The 16,929-nt window shown below is 33.5% G+C and overlaps 1 protein-coding gene across 1 annotated transcript; it reads left to right on the forward strand.

Moving 5' to 3' along the window:
- The first annotated feature begins 1,659 nt into the window (after positions 1-1,659).
- On the forward strand, positions 1,660-3,973 carry LOC110631516 (wall-associated receptor kinase 2-like). The gene is made up of 3 exons (XM_021779382.2): positions 1,660-2,551; positions 2,626-2,775; positions 2,873-3,973. The coding sequence occupies exons 1-3, from the start codon at positions 1,660-1,662 to the stop codon at positions 3,961-3,963; spliced, it is 2,133 nt and encodes a 710-aa protein (XP_021635074.2). The 3' UTR covers positions 3,964-3,973.
- Positions 3,974-16,929: the final 12,956 nt, after the last annotated feature.

Genomic DNA, 16,929 nt, shown 5'->3' on the forward strand with positions numbered 1-16,929 from the left:
GACAAGTTTAATAAATTTTTTAAGGTAAATACGTCAAAACTCATCTTTCTTGAAAAATGGAAGAAAAATCCCTTCATTAGAGAAAAAAAAAAAAGGTTAAAAAGTACTCACTATCAAAAAAAAAAAGTGGGCTCCTTGAATGGACAAGGGATCTAATGCTCCAGGGAAAAGAACCAAATCTCCTGTAAATGTTATAAGAACTGATAAGTGGAAAGAGAGATTAAAAAAAAATTATCATGTCTGTTAGAAGAGATGCAAATCAATTTTATTTAATTTTAAAAAAATTCCTATCTAAAAAGGTGCTGTATACATTCAATGTTTATAAATATAGAAGGGATTATTCAGTTTAAACTTACTTCTTCTATCTCTTCTAAAATACAAGAAGTTCTTATTGTTTATATCTCTTCTAAAATACAAGAAGTTCTTATTGTTTATAATGTGAGGAATGATAATTTAACTAAAATAGATATTGGAGTGAAGAAGTGGCAGAAAGTGAAAATTATAGCATGTGTGTGTGTACATATAATTTTATGATGGCATTTGGTATGGACGCTTGTCAAAATAAAATAATTTATTTTTCTATTATTTTATTTTCACAAGTAAATATTAATAGATGTGTATCTATTAACACTAACAATCACATCCATTAGAAAATACGCCTCTAACAATCATATCTGCTAGAAAATGTGCTACAAACAGTCACATCTATTAGAAGATGTGCTAATTTAATTTGTTTTAAAACAAATTATCATATTTGTGAGAAAAGATGTAAATTAAATTAAATTAAATTAAATTTAAACAGATAGACATGCCTATCTAGAAAGGTGCCATGTCCGTTCAATATTTATAAATATAGAAGAGAATTATGATGATATTTGGTATGTGCACTTGTGAAAATAAAATAATTCATTTTATTTGTATTTTTCAATTATTTTATTTTTGTAAGTAAATATTAATAGACATATCTATTAACACTAATAATCTCATCTGTTATAAAAGGCGCTACCAATAATCACATCTATTAGAAAATGTGCGACTAACAATTACATCTATTAGAAAAAGTGTTAATTTAATTTATTTTAAAACAGACAATCATATCTATTGGAAGAGATAAATGTTAAATTTAATTTAATTTAATTTAAACAGATAGACATATATGTCTAGAAATGTGCCATGTCCATTCAATGTTGATAAATATAGAAGAGATTATTCAGTTAACTTATGTCCTCTATCTTTTCTAAAATACAAGAAGTTTTAGTGTTTATAATGTATAAATTATCCTTTCTCACATTATAAACACTAAAAACTTCTTGCATTTTAGAACAATCACATTTATTAGAAGAATTGCCAATTTAATTTATTTTAAAACACACAATCATGTCTGTTGAAAGAGATGCAAATTAAATTAAATTTAATTTAAATAGACATGTTTGTTTATAAAGGTGCCATGTCCATTCAATGTTATAAATATAGAAGAGATCATCTTCTATCTCTTTTTTTTTTTTTTTATCTTCTTATCTCTTTAAATTCCATTCATACAAAATTTATTGAGAAAAATCTTTAAAAATTGTTGTCTATAATAATCTAGTGGAGCAATTAATACCAAAAGTAATTTATCACGCCTCAAAACTTGATATATACCCCCCATGTTCTCAATAGATGTTGTCTTTCTGGCTTGTGTTTTTGTCATTAACATCTCCAACAACAGCTAAAGGTTCACCGTATGTAGTCTCTGGTTGTGCTGACACGTGCGGCAATGTTCATGTTCCATACCCATTTGGAATCAACATCACATCAGAGATAAGTGATCCTAGATGTGCCTTAAATAACTCTGAATTCATGTTTACTTGCAATTCTAGTTATAATCCTCCTCAACTATTTTTTGGTGAAAACATGCCTATTCACAATATCTCGGTGGAAGAAGGCACAATCTCTGTAAGAATTGATGCAGCATATAACTGCTACAACAATACAGGTTTGATCAATAACTTCAGACAGTCCATCGGGTTGGGAAGTGGCCCGTTCAGGTTCTCGGATTCTCGTAACAAGCTAACTGTTGTTGGGTGCGATACCTTAGCCCTCATGGAAGATGAAGCACAGAGTTTCGGTAGTGGCTGTGTATCTCTATGTGGTACGAACATGACTCTACAGGGTTCCTGCTCAGGTTTTGGGTGCTGTCAGACTCCAATACCACAGAGTCTCAAGACATTAAATATTAGTCTTGCAAGTCCAAGAAACCACAGCAGAGTTTGGCAATTCAATCCCTGTGAATATGCCTTTCTAGCAGATGAAAGAACTTACAATGTTTCTGAGCTGCAGCTTTCTTATAAACCATTTTCGCCTGAAACTAAAAGATTTGTAACGTCAGATGTTGTGATTGAATGGGTAGTACGAGAGGAAACATGTGACGCAGCTCAATCAAGTTCAAACCCGAATGGATTTGCCTGTGGCGATAATTCTAATTGCTTATACTCTGTTAATGGCCAAGGATATCGTTGTGTATGTAAAGATGGATTCACAGGAAATCCCTATCTTCCACAAGGATGCCAAGGTAACTAATCAACAACCTCATAATTTCTCCTTTCTGGGTTATTTCCATTCTAATTCGTTCTTATGTAACAACAGACATCGATGAGTGCAAAGAACCTGATAAGTACAAATGTGATGGCACTTGCAAGAATACTTTTGGGGGTTATACTTGCAGATGCCCTCTTGGGATGCGCGGCGATGGTAAAGTTGGTTGTCAAGGATTTCGCATCACAACTATTGCTGCATGTACTTTGTTCTTCACCTTCTTGTTGGAGCCATCATAGCTGTGTTACTCTAAATGTCTATATGGTTTTAATCTGTTCTTTTCTTCTGTTCATTACAGTTATTGGAGCTATTTTTTCAATTATGGTTATTGCTTTCTTGATTATAATTATCTACAAGAGGCGAAGAAAGGAGAAAAATTTTCTGGAAAATGGAGGTATGTTGTTGAAGCATCAACGAGTAAGAATCTTCAGCGAAGCGGAGTTAGTAAAGGCTACCAAGAACTTTGATGCAAGTCGCCTTCTTGGAGAAGGGGGTTTTGGATATGTTTACCATGGAGTTTTGGCAGATGATACTCAGATTGCAGTAAAGAAATCTAAAGACTTGGACAAAACTCGACTAAATCAGGAGTTTCAACACGAAATTGGCATTGTTTTACAGGTCAATCATAAAAATGTTGTTAAGATCATAGGCCTATGTTTGGAGACCAAAGTTCCATTGTTAGTTTACGAATTCATTTCAAATGGAACCCTTTTCCACCATATTCATCACAAGAAGTATCAGATATTAGCACACTGGAAAAATCGCCTGAGGATTGCTGCAGAGACTGCCCTGGCACTTGACTACTTGCATTCTTTAGCAGATCCTCCAATTATTCATGGAGATGTGAAGTCATCGAACATACTCTTAGATGATAGTTACACTGCAAAGGTATCCGATTTTGGAGATTCAATGCTAATTTCCCCAGGTCAATCTGATATGGCTACAAAAATACAAGGGACTTTTGGCTACCTAGATCCAGAGTATCTTATGACAGGTAATTTAACAGAAAAGAGTGATGTATATAGTTTTGGGGTTGTTCTTGTTGAGCTTTTAACAGGAGAGAAACCAAACTCTAGTGAGAGATTTGGGGACAAGAGAAATATCATTCAATATTTTCTTTCGTCGCTAGAAAATCACGATCTACATCAGATAATTTGTTTCAATGTAGCTAGTGAAAGTGAAATGGAAGAAATTGGAGTTTGTGCAGATCTTGCAAAGCAATGCTTGCGTATTAGTGGGATGGATAGGCCAACCATGAAAGAAGTTGCTGAGGAGCTTGGCAGATTGAGAAAGTTGAATCAAAGTTCATGGAAGCACAGCCAAAATAGCCAAGAGACAAAGTACTTAATGGCAGAATCATCTTACTCCATTGAAAATGGAACTTCATAGTCTCAGAACATTTGACATTGAATATTCTGCAGATAGCATTTGATTATTTTTTTTTTGTTTGAATTTAGTTATTTTGAAAGATAGCAAATTGTTAGACAACTTTAATTTAGTAATACTGGAGTCATTTCTACACTTGTTTTAGTTTCGAAGAGTAAATTATATAATTTATTTATAAATCGACCAACTTAAAGATGAAAAACTTGCTTAACATGCTTATTAAAACTAAATAAAAATGAAATTATATTAAAAAGCACCGTTAGCTAAATAAATCTAAAAATTTATGTTTGTTGTTGATTATATCCAAATTTTTTAATTTTGAATAATTTATAATAATTTATAAAATTGAAAAATTTTTATCCAAAATCCGAAAGTCAATTTGGGAATTTTGACTTTTTATACCTAGATTGCTATGTAAGCTTTTCTAATTATTTTAATCCATATCATCACCTCACCTAACAATACTTAATAACTCTAACCCACTAAATTTACTTAATTTACTATCCTTATGCCTTTTGCCTTACTTGAGAACGTCAACCTTCTCCAAAGAAAGAAAAAGAGAAACAGAGATTCTTATCGATTTCTCATCTTTGTGTTAAAATTACGAGGATCTTTTTCATTCTTTTCTTGTCCTTGCTTTTTCGTTCATCATTTTTGTTCTTTAGTGCCTCCACTTGTCCTTGCGGCTTGAAGACGAGGACACACATGCATTACCTTCCTACTTATGCTCGAGTCGACGTTGTGAAGACCAAGGCCAGATCCACAAAGAGCTAGACGCACACAGTGAGGAGCCAAGGAGTCTTCTCACCGTCTTGCGATCCTCTCAATCCTCACCATCCGTGCCGTTCCTCTCAATCCTCACCATCAAACGAGCACAACCATATATGTCATTCCTTTCAATCCTTACCATCGACAGCCTTCACAGATTGGGACTTGGGTTTGTTTGCTGTTTACTTAACAAATTTGTATTTTATTGAGATGTAGAAAATGGTATTAAGTAAATTTAGTGGATTGGGACTATTAAGCATGGTAGGTTGTTAAGATTGTTAAGTGATGATGTGGATTAAAATAATTAGAAGAGCTTACTTGGTATTCCATTTCGCAATTTATGTGTAAAAAATCAAAATCCCCAAATTGAATTTTGAAATTTTATTAATATTCTTAAATTTTGAAAGTAGCGATTAAATTGTCAAAAAAAAAAAAAGGTTTGGATATATAATCAGTAACAGCCATATGAAGGTTTGGATTAATTTGGTCAATAGGCCATTTAAGATAGATTAAACTTAGAACCCTATTAATTTAATTTATCAATCAAATTATTTAATTTTTATTTTGTTTACTAATAAAATCTATTCCCCCAAGCAATAATTGATGGTCTATCTTAAATTAGGCTCCTAATTTGAAACAAATTAAATTGAAATCCCTACTAATTTAGTTTGGTAATAAAATTTTAGATTATCTTGCAGATTCAGGGAAATAGATTAAGTTGAAAATCCTTGCTTGTAGATTTGCTTCTTTAGTATGGATGTAGATTAATCAAGGATTATTGCTAATGATTAATAAGCTATCTTAAATTAGGCTACTAATTTGAGATAAATTAAATTGAAATCCCTATTAATTTAATTTCCCAAATAAAATTGTAAACTTATTAATTATTTATGTGGTGCTGCCTGTTGATCCTGTTGATCAATTAAATTCTTTTTAAGTCAACAAACGAATTGATCCACCCATGAAACAACAAATCAACTTATGCCCTTATTTCCATTAAATTGCCTTTGAGTTGAGACCTAGGACTAACCTAGTGGAACTTGAATTCAATTTTCTATTTGATATTGATATGGGAAAAATTAAGATTGTGTGGAATATATGTGCAGGTCATGATGGCAATTTTATTCAGATTGTGCCTTTTTAAATTTGTAAAACTTCCAATTTACATTGGAGTCTTTGCCAAATTTTCATGCATTTTCAATTCAATTATTGATTACAATTTTAAATTTTCAATTAACATGAAGTTGGGACTATTAATTTTATTGATGATGTGACTTTGACATATTAAGGGGGTTATTCATTAATAGGTTAAATTCTTTAGATATTAACTGATACTTTCATTTAAGGTGGACTATCGATTGAAAAGGATAAAGGCCTATATTCATATTGATTCAATTTACTAATAAAATGTTTACCAAACCTGTAATTTACCAAATCCTAATTTGAGTACTGGATGAAATTTTTCTTTAATTTTGAAATGTTTGGTTTCATTATCCAACAATAAAAGATTTGGATAAAATGAGCAACAAACACATATATTTGGATTTATTTGGCTAATAGACTAGGGATGAGGGGGACTAAATTTATTAAAAAATGTTACATAGTATGTCCACCAGACTATCTAAGTGTCAAAAGTTAAAATCTCTTTGGATGTTGGAAAAAAATATCTTTAATTTTAAAAATTATGAATAAAATGGTCCGAAATTAAAAGTTTTAGATAAAATGAGTAATAAACTAAATGTTTGAATTTTTCAGCTAATATATATATATATATATATATATATATATATATATATATATATATATATATATATATATATATATATTAAATTTTTGGTTAATTTTGAAAAAAAAAATGAATTACTCGAACACAAAATTTAGATGTAGAGGCTATTGGGTTAATAAAACAAAATTTTATATACTAGTTGTTTTAAATTGAAAAGAAAATAAATTAACAGTTTATTTAACAGCATGAAATAATTTAAGTTTGCATTTAATTGCATGAATTATGATTTGAAATTTTGATTTTAAATATTGTATTTGAAAATTAAATTTTGGAATTCATAAATTTAAAATTTTTTAATTTGACTAATGAAAAGAATTTCAATTCTTGAATCTATAATTTGTTGTTTAGATAGTTAATTAATCATGTATTTGAATTTATAATAAAAATTATGTAATTGCTAAAATTTAAATACTGAAATTATATATATATATATATATATATATATATATATATATATATATATATATATAAAAAGATGAGTTTTTAAATAATTAAAACTCTCACATAGAAAATTCTTTGTTTTTTATATTATGGACCCATAACATGGATTGCAATTAACAATAACAATAATAATAATAATAATGGAAACTGGCAAAAAAATCTTCACCTTTACCAATTTTTACAATTCTTCCCAATCATTTATTGTTTAACAATTTCACCCAAACTTATGAACCTTGATTTAATTCTACCCTGCCATCTAATTCAGCTGTTAATGTAACGGTCGGGCTCCAACCACTAGAGGAATTGTCCGCTTTGGCTGTAAGCCTCACGGTTTTGTCTCATAGGTAGAATAGAGAACTTCCTAGGAGGTCACCCATCTTAGAATTTCTCTCAAGTGAGCATGCTTAACCCTGGAGTTCTTCCAACTCTCCAGCTTATTCCACCAAAAGGCGTCTCTAGTGATTAGTTTTCCCATTTTATATATCATCGCTTTTTGAACCCAAGACCATATATGTGCTTTGCCGATGTGGGATTTGCCTAAGGGACCTTTCTCCCTCCCTTTTGGGACTCAGCGACCTCGCTGAGGTTTGCCCCACCATCGCCCAAGAGGACACGAGAGCGGCTCTGATACATGTCACACCTATTCCCTTGTAAGGCATGACATGTTCCCGTAGCATACCTAATGAATTACCGAACTATACCTACCGATAACCCATTAATTATGCTACAAGGAATTTTAAACAAATCACAGCTTTTTATCTTATCAATTCTTTTATAGAAAACTGCATGGGAATAGTTAAAATTCAATGTAAACATTTATTGGAAATAATGATAGACTAAATATTACAAAAGTTACATTTCCATAAGTCTCAAAATAAAATACAAATAGTTACAAACTCAAAATGTGATAGCAATGTGATGCTTTTAAATACAAACTACTCAATGTTCGTACATCCATACATATAGGTACCAAATACATCAAAAGGAAATTACAGGGGTATACTTACGATATATACCCACAATCAAAACCAAAATGTTGCTTCCAAGTCTCTCACTCGACAGCCTTCTCCTTTCCCTTACTTGCGACAGCATAAATAAGTTATCGCTGAGTATATCACTCAATGGTGCACAACTAATAACTTTAAAACTTAAGGTAAAACACAACTCTTCAAAATACAAGAAATAATATATTTGCATAATCATGATAGCATCACGAAACTTTCTGAGTCCATAAGAATCATTTATTGAAATCACTTTTCGAATGAGAAATCATACTTTACAAATCACCATTCACAGAGTATAAGTGTTGCCAACATCAACACACAGTTTAGACCATGACACAAAATTTCACGATCAATGTCATGTTGTACACCATGACAAAGCAATCTCAACTTCACTAACCGTTATTAATGAGGGAAGGGCTAACTAGCTAATGAGTACTCATATAGCCTCACCCCACTAACCGTTATTAATGGGGGGACATAATCATATCAAATATCAAATCCCAAGTAGCCGTTACTACAGGGGAGTTCCGAAGGGACTGTCATGCTAACTGTGGTTTCAAAATAATTTTCAAGAGTTTCTAAATCAATAATCACATTTGCAAAACAATAAACATATTCAAATCATCATAAAACCCGTAAAGGGGTGGCAACACACAAATTTCTCAAATGCAAGAGAAAACCATATCTCATTCAAAATAAACTCATTGAAATCAAACTCATTCAAATAAACTCATTCAAATCAATTTACAAGGCTAAAACAAAGCAAAAGGCTAGTTGTGCACAAACCTTCAATGAACTCCTTTATTTTTACTTACTTCTTCTTGTCCGTCCCAACCTCTTTATCTACTGAAAATACACAAATAGAATACCTCAATACTCATCTCAATTGCTGCCAAGTACTCGTTACATGAATGTCTAATGCATCCCAAGTTAGCTTGGGAATTTTCAAAGAGTTTTGAATTTTAGACATTTTGGAGGCCTAATCTTTGAATGAAATTTCTATCTAGTTCCCATCATAATTTGATGAGGTGTTTTTCATGAAAATTGTTCATCTGGGTCTTAACTTTATTTTCTTTTTTGAGTCGGCTAATTCGAAGTTGTGTAGCTCAAGTTATGACCAAAACAGTGGTTACTGTTCATGTTACTATTCACAGGGCTGTTGCTATTCTAGCAGATTCATTAGTCCAAATTCGCTTAGTAATTTGATCAAGTTAAGTCCATAATTTGGTCTAATGTTCTTCATATGAAATGTTCTACTATGTCTTAAGTTTCCATTGGTTCAAGAATCACCTAAATTGGAGTTTTTTAGAGAGAGTTATAGTCTTGCAAATTTTAATGTTCATATGGTCAATTTTGGGTGTCCAGATTCTGGCAGATTCGGTAACCTAAATTTGTTTAGCAATTTGATTGAGTTAACTTCATAATTTAGCCTTATATTCTTCATATGAAATGTTCTACTATGTCTTAGGTTTCCATCGGTTCAAGAATCACCTAAATTGGGATTTTCTAAAAAGAGTTATGACTGTTTAAAGTTTACTATTTACGTTACTGTTCATGTGCTGACTGATTCATCAACTCTATTTTGCTCAACAATTTGGCTAGGTTAAGTTCATAATTAGGCTTCAAGTTCTCCATATGAAATGTTTTACTATGTTTTAAGTTTCCATCAGTTTAAGAATCACCTAAATTGGAGTTTTCTAGAGAGAGTTATGACATTGCAAAATTTACTATTCACGTCAGCACACTGCAGATTCTAGAATTTCATCTCTAGGTTCAAGCCAAGTTTTAGGCAATTTCTGGGCAGTTTCTGGGTTAGGTCTCTTCATGAAAATTCTAGTCCTATGTCTTAAGTTTTATTTTCAAGTGGTTTCACACCAATTGGAGTTGTGTAGCTCAACTTATGAGCTGTCAAACACACTGAATTCAGGTTAAATTTTCATTTTTTTAATTACTTCCACTAACCAACCTCAATTCACATTTAATTCACCCCAAATAATCATAATTTAACATTAAACACATCAATGGCACTTCCTAGCACAAAACTCCCAATTTTCCAAAATCCTAGTTTGCAATTTCCCCTAATCCATGACATTCCATTAATTCCTTCCACCAATTAATATCAACCCACATTCAATTCATGCTAAGTAGTCATAATTTAACATTACACATATCAATTTCACTCTCTAGCACCAAAGCCCTAATTTCTCCATGAACCCTAATCTTTCATAATTCAATTTATGCAAATCCCATGCAATCTCACTAATCCAATCATGTAAACTACTTCAATTAAACTTGAATTCATCATCAATTTAACTAAAACACATCAAACCCTAATTTTCTCCAAATTGGCCAAAACTCTAGATTACCCAAGCTAGCAAAAAATCCCTTTCAAGATTCATGCATGTTTTTCATGCTTTCTCATGTAAATTCATCACACCCAAACTTGATTCAAAGCATACTAAGTTAATCAAACATGAAAGAGAGAGCTTACCTCACTTGATGATTTTTCCCACTTCAAATCTCTTTTAATTCCTTGTTTTTCTTGTTTAAATCTCTCAATCAAAGTTTGTTTTGATGTTTCCTACTAAATAGATGAAGGACCCATGGAAGGAAAGTGGGAAAATTAAAGATGGGGAAGAAATGTTAATGGAGGAAGTGAAGAAAAGAGAAGAGAAAGAGAGAGTGGAGAGGGTGGTGGCACAATGGGGAGAAAGAGAGAGAAAATTGTCTTTTTAATTTTTGATGTAATTGTCTCCTTTATATATTTACCCCAAAAATTTAATTTATTTTAATTATAAATTTTTAATTTGTGTCATAAATGAAATTAAACTTAAATTTTATTTCTTTTCTTTTCTTTTCATTTTATACTTTAATTTTTTTCTCAAAATTTCTTCATAATTCAATATATTATTTTCATTTAATTTAATTAATATTTTGATCAAAAATCAACTCTTGAAGTGAATTGACCAAAATGCCCCTCATTGGGTCATAATCCTTCTTTTTCATAATACCCGATGAGTCCTTAGATTTTTGGTTCACTTGAATTTTTATTGTGTCTATCTCAATTAATTTTCCTTTTATTTTTGGTCCTCAAGGTGTCTTTAAATAGTACTAGTCACAGACAAAAAATGATACTATTCATAACTCGGTAGTTCGGGGTGTTACAATTCTCCCCTCCTTAAAAATAAAATTTCGTCCTCAAAATTTGCATGGTCTCAATCTCTGAATAGCTGTGAGTGCTATCTCTCATGTTCTTCTCATGCTCCCATATAGCCTCCTGGCCTGAATGATGGTTCCACAACTAGAGGTATTTGCTTGTTCCTCAGCTGCTTCACCTCATATGCCAAGATCTTTATGGGCTCTTCATCATATGTCAGGTCTGGATTTACCTCAATCTCCTCTATTGGCAAAATTTGAGAGGGGTCTGATCTATACCTCCTCAACATGGAGACATGAAAGACATTGTGAATCTTTTTTAACTCCAGAGGCAATGCAAGTCTATATGCTAATGGACCCACTCTTTCCAAAACCTCATATGGTCCAATGAAGCGAGGACTCAGTTTCCCTTTCCTACAAAACCTCATGATCCTCTTCCATGGGAAGACTTTCAGGAACACCTTGTCACCCACATTATACTGAATATCTCTTCTCTTTAGATCAATGTAGGACTTTTGTCTATCCGATGTAACTTTGAGTCTGTCTCTAATGATCTTGGCCTTTTCTTCCATCTGCTGCACTAATTCTGGGCCAATCAACTTTCTCTCGCCCACTTCATCCCAATACAAGGGAGTTCTACACTTCCTGCCATAAAAGTGCTTCATATGGAGGCATCCCAATGCTTAACTGATAACTGTTGTTATAGGCAAATTTAATCAAAGGCAAGTGTGTGTCCCAACTCCCTTCAAACTCAATCACACAAGCCGCCCGAAGCATATCCTCCAAAATCTGAATGATCCTTTCAGACTGGCTGTCTGTCTGTGGATGGAATACTATACTGAAGTTCAATCTAGTCCCTAAGACTTTTTGGAGACTACCCCAGAATCTAGAAGTGAACCGTAGGTCTCTGTTAGACACAATAGACACTGGCACTCCATGCAACCTCACCACATCATCAATGTACAGTTTGGTCAATCTTTCCAGGCTGTAATCCATCCTCACTGGCAAAAAGTATGCAAACTTGATCAATCTATCAACAATAACCCAAACTGCATCATGATTCTTTTGTGTACGTGGAAGTCTTGTCACAAAATCCATAGTGATTCTCTCCCATTTCCGCTCGGGAATTGGCAATGGCTGTAGCAACCCTGCTGGCACTTGGTGTTCTGCCTTTACTTGCTGACAAGTTAGGCATTTGGCAACATATTCTACAATGTCCTTCTTCATTCCCTTCCACCAATAGTACTCTTTCATGGTTCTATACATTTTGGTTCCACTAGGGTGCATAGCAAAAGGTGAATCATGTGCTTCCTTTAAAATGATCTGCCTCAGTTCAACATGATCAGGAATGCACATTCTGCCTTGATATAATAACAAGCCCTCATCATTTACTAATAACTCTGGTCTCTTGCCATCCCGAGTCTCTTCCATTAACTTCACATACTTATCATCATTCTGTACAGCTACTTTAATTTGTTCTGTCAACATTGGTTTCACTTACTAAGTAGCTACCATCTGCCCATCTTCATCAATCTCCAGGTTAGCATGCAATGCCCTTAACTCATGCACCATGGACAATGGAGAAACCCTTAAACTAGCCATAGTCTTGCGACTTAAAGCATCAGCTATAACATTTGCTTTTATTAGCTATAACCATCTCCTCTGCCTCAAATTCAACTCCTTCTGTGTGCCCAAGTACTTCAAACTTTTATGATCTGTGTATATATAACATCTCTCCTCATATAAGTAATGTCTCCAGATCTTCAAGGCAAAGACAATGGCTGCTAGCTCCAAGTCGTGTGTAGGATAATTCCTCTCATGTGGTTTAAGCTAGCGAGAAGCATAGGCAATGACATTTCTATCTTGCATCAACACACAGCCCAATCCATTATGAGAAGTATCACTATATATAGTGTACTCTTTACCCAAGGTAAGCAAAGTTAAGACTGGAGCTTCAGTTAAACACCTCTTCAACTCATTAAAACTTTCCTGGCACCGATCGGTCCATTGAAATTTCACATCCTTCCTAAGTAGCTTAGTCAGTGGAGATACTAGCATAGAGAATCCCTTCACAAAGCTTCTATAATACCCGGCTAAACCAAGGAAACTCTGAACTTCCGTGACATTTTTGGGTGGCTTCCAATTAAGAATGGCTTTTACTTTGCTAGGATCCACCTGGATACCCTCTATAGATACAATATGCTCCAAAAATGTAATCTTCTTCAGCCAAAACTCACATTTCGACAGTTTGGCATATAACTGTTTCTCCCTCAAAGTCTGCAATACTATCCTCAAGTGCTTGTCATGTTCCTCTGCATTCTTTGAGTACACTAAAATATCATCAATAAACACCACTACAAACTAATCCAAATATGGCCTAAAGATAGTGTTCATCAAGCCCATAAAAGCAGCTGGAGCATTAGTTAACCCGAATGGCATCACCAAGAACTCATAATGGCCATACCGAGTCCTAAAGGCAGTTTTAAGAATACTCTGCTCCTGCACCCTCAATTGATAGTAGCTCGATCTCAAGTCAATCTTGGACAATACAGTTGCATCCTTCAACTGATCCAATAGATCATCAATCTGTGGTAGAGGATATATTTTCTTTATGGTCACCTTATTCAACTGTTTGTAGTCTATGCATAGACGGAGAGTACCATTCTTCTTCTTCACAAATAATACTGGTACTCCCCAAGGTGACACGCTAGGGCAGATGAAACCCTTATCTAGCAATTCCTACAATTACACTTTCAACTCTTTCAACTAGTAGGTGCCATCCTATAAGGAGTGATGGGGATTGGCTCCACACCAGGCATAGTCTCTATTTCAAATTGCACCTCTCTTTTTGGAGGCAATCCCGATAATTCTTCTGGAAAGACATCTAAAAAATCTCATATTGTAGGAATATCTTTAAGATTTGGACTCCCCACCTAGGTGTCTATCACATAAGCTAGATAAGCTTCACATCCCTTTCTAATCATCTTTCTAGCAAGTGCAGTTGAAATGATATTGGATGGCAATAACTGCCTCTCCCTGTGTATTACTACATCTGCATACTCGGGAAGACCAAAAATGACCATCTTTAGTCTACAGTTGATCATGGCATGATGCCTGGCTAACCAATCCATGCCCAAGATGATATCATAATCTCGGAAGGGTATTTCAATTAAATTTGACAGGAATGTATGTCCTTGGATCACCAAAGGACAATCCTTATACAGTTTGTTCACCCTAACCTCTTGTCCTAAAGGACTAGTCACTAGTACTTCATAATCCAATTTCACACAAGGAATAGCTGTTAGTAGTATGCCCTTGAGCATATTATTTAGTATGTATCTTATACATGTTTTATTAATAAAAGGCATTTTCACTTTTCTGTTTACATAATATATTTATGTGTAATAGAAAAGGTCCATTGATATTTTGTTAGAAATTCTATTCTTAAGTTGTTAAGAATATGAGTGACAGTATTTCTAGCACAAAGTATCATAAATAGGTTCACAATCGAGGATACTTCACACAGGACATGACTTATCCAGAAAGATTGTATTCATGTTTGTTTCTAGTGTATTTATAAGAGATATAAATAAGATGGAATGGTGAGTCTCATACTATATAACAAACATGATAGGCACTTATACATGATAAGTAGGTCGAACCAGTGACACTTATGACAAGCACATGGAGTTTACTCTTGTCAATGTATTGTCATAAATCATATCAGTGCATATAATCTTTAGACCTGAGATAGCACAATTATCTTATATATAGGTGGTTTAAGTTCGATACTACTTTCATACTTGTACTATGTATGAGTATATGGGCATGTGTTGGCTCCTACTAGTTATATATGGAGGTAGGTGTTGATCAAAATGGAATCTGTTACCCTAAGTAAATAGGGATAAAATCCTATGTTCATTTAATTGTTCTTGATGTTTCAAGTTCCTGGCCAGGACAAATAAATTTAATCAGAAAAAAGTTTATGATGGGAAAATCTTTTTAATTAAGAACTGAAATTAAAAGAGAACATAATATTCATAGCAAATGGGATTTGACATAAATCACGACTCCATCTCGAATTGGGATTTTGTAACAGAGAGATTCTAGTGCATGGTAACATAGGATTATAGGTTCATTTAAGGTAAACCTTATTACTGATTGGGTGGCTATGGCATGCTATGCTAGGTGTTAACCATAGTCTATGAGCTGCATAAAATGATTTAGAGAAATCATTTATGGTAAGAAAGAGTTCTGATGATATTAAGAGTTGATATCATGTCTCATTGCCAATTAGTTATGAGCCTAGTAAGGCACACACATACACAAGTAATCACCAAATTAAATATGATTTAATTAATTAATTAAAGAGTTTAATTGATTAATTAAATAGGTTTAGTTTGCAATTAGATTGCAAAGTCTCTAGCATGGCTTGAAACCAAATTTAGGTTATTGGATGTATAGTATAAGTTAAATTTATATTTAAAGTGTTTAAATATGAATTTAATTAATGAGAAATTAATTAATAGAGATTAATTAATTAATTTATATTTGATATAAATTGATTAGAAGAAGAGAAATAATTATTTTGGGTTGAGAACTCAAAATTAAGACATAGGGGTATTTTGGTCATTTCACAGGGTGACATGTGGCACCATGAGATGGTGACACATGGCACTACACATAAGCTAGCCAATTGTCTTTTAATCATGTAGGATGATTAAAGTCAAGATTAAATATAGGTTTGACACTTGGCACAATGTGATTGGGTCAATTAAACCTAGAGCCAATCAAAAGGTGACATGTGGCAAGGGTTTTAAGTGGTGACCTAGCTATATAAGTGTAAGGATAAAAGAACAAAAAAAACATAAGCTGCTGTTATCTCTTTGGTGCTGCCACCTTTGAGTGCCTCATCCTCTCTTCTTCTTCATCTCTCATCAATTCAAAGAGATTAGGCAACAATCTCTTGAATTAAAAATACTAGAAATAGTTTCTAGTGTCCTGTTTACATCTGTAATCTCTCAAAAGGCAAAACTTGATTTTCTAATTGATTGGGAAAGTTTTAGAAGCTATTCAAGGGCTGCCATTGGTGATCTTGGTGTGGACAAGCTAGAGGGACAACATCTAGTGTCCTAGGCACATCCCAAAGGTGTCAAACACACTGCAGTGCATCAAAAAGGTTAGTGCACTTGTTCTTGATCTAATCTAGGGTTCTAAAGAATTAATCTGTTAATTCTAAAATCTTAAATGGCAAATGTAGATCCAAAAATATATTAAAAGAGTTTTAATATGCTATTTATCATTGAAATCAAATAGACAAAAATGAATCTTGCATGATGCATGTGACCCTAGATGAAAATTTTTTGAATTTCAATGATCTAAACTTGTGTTTTTCATGCTTCCGCGCCTTTAATAGCAACAGAACATGCAATACTAGCAATAGCATAAGAATGTGTAGAACCAGGGTCAAACACCACATATACATCTCTACCAAAGATGGAGAAAGTACCAGCCACAATATCTAATGTCTCAGCTTCCTCCCTTTGGCACATGGTGTACACTCTGGCTGGTGTACCACTCTATTTTGGTTGGCTCACTGTGCCCTGGCTGCCAGAAGAGTTACCTCTACCCCGGCCTCGACCTCTACTAACTGTCTGTTGTCCTCTGGAAGTAGAACCTTGAACAGATCCCTCAGTGGTGGTAGGCAGCCCAGATCTGCGGGCACTAGTGCAATCTCTAGCAAAATACCCACTTCCACCATAGTTGTAACAGGCTCCTATGGCCTTATAACATATTCCTCCATGAGTCCTACCA

Source organism: Hevea brasiliensis, chromosome 6 (assembly GCF_030052815.1).
Source record: "Hevea brasiliensis isolate MT/VB/25A 57/8 chromosome 6, ASM3005281v1, whole genome shotgun sequence".
In the NCBI taxonomy this organism is placed as follows: Eukaryota; Viridiplantae; Streptophyta; class Magnoliopsida; order Malpighiales; family Euphorbiaceae; genus Hevea; species Hevea brasiliensis.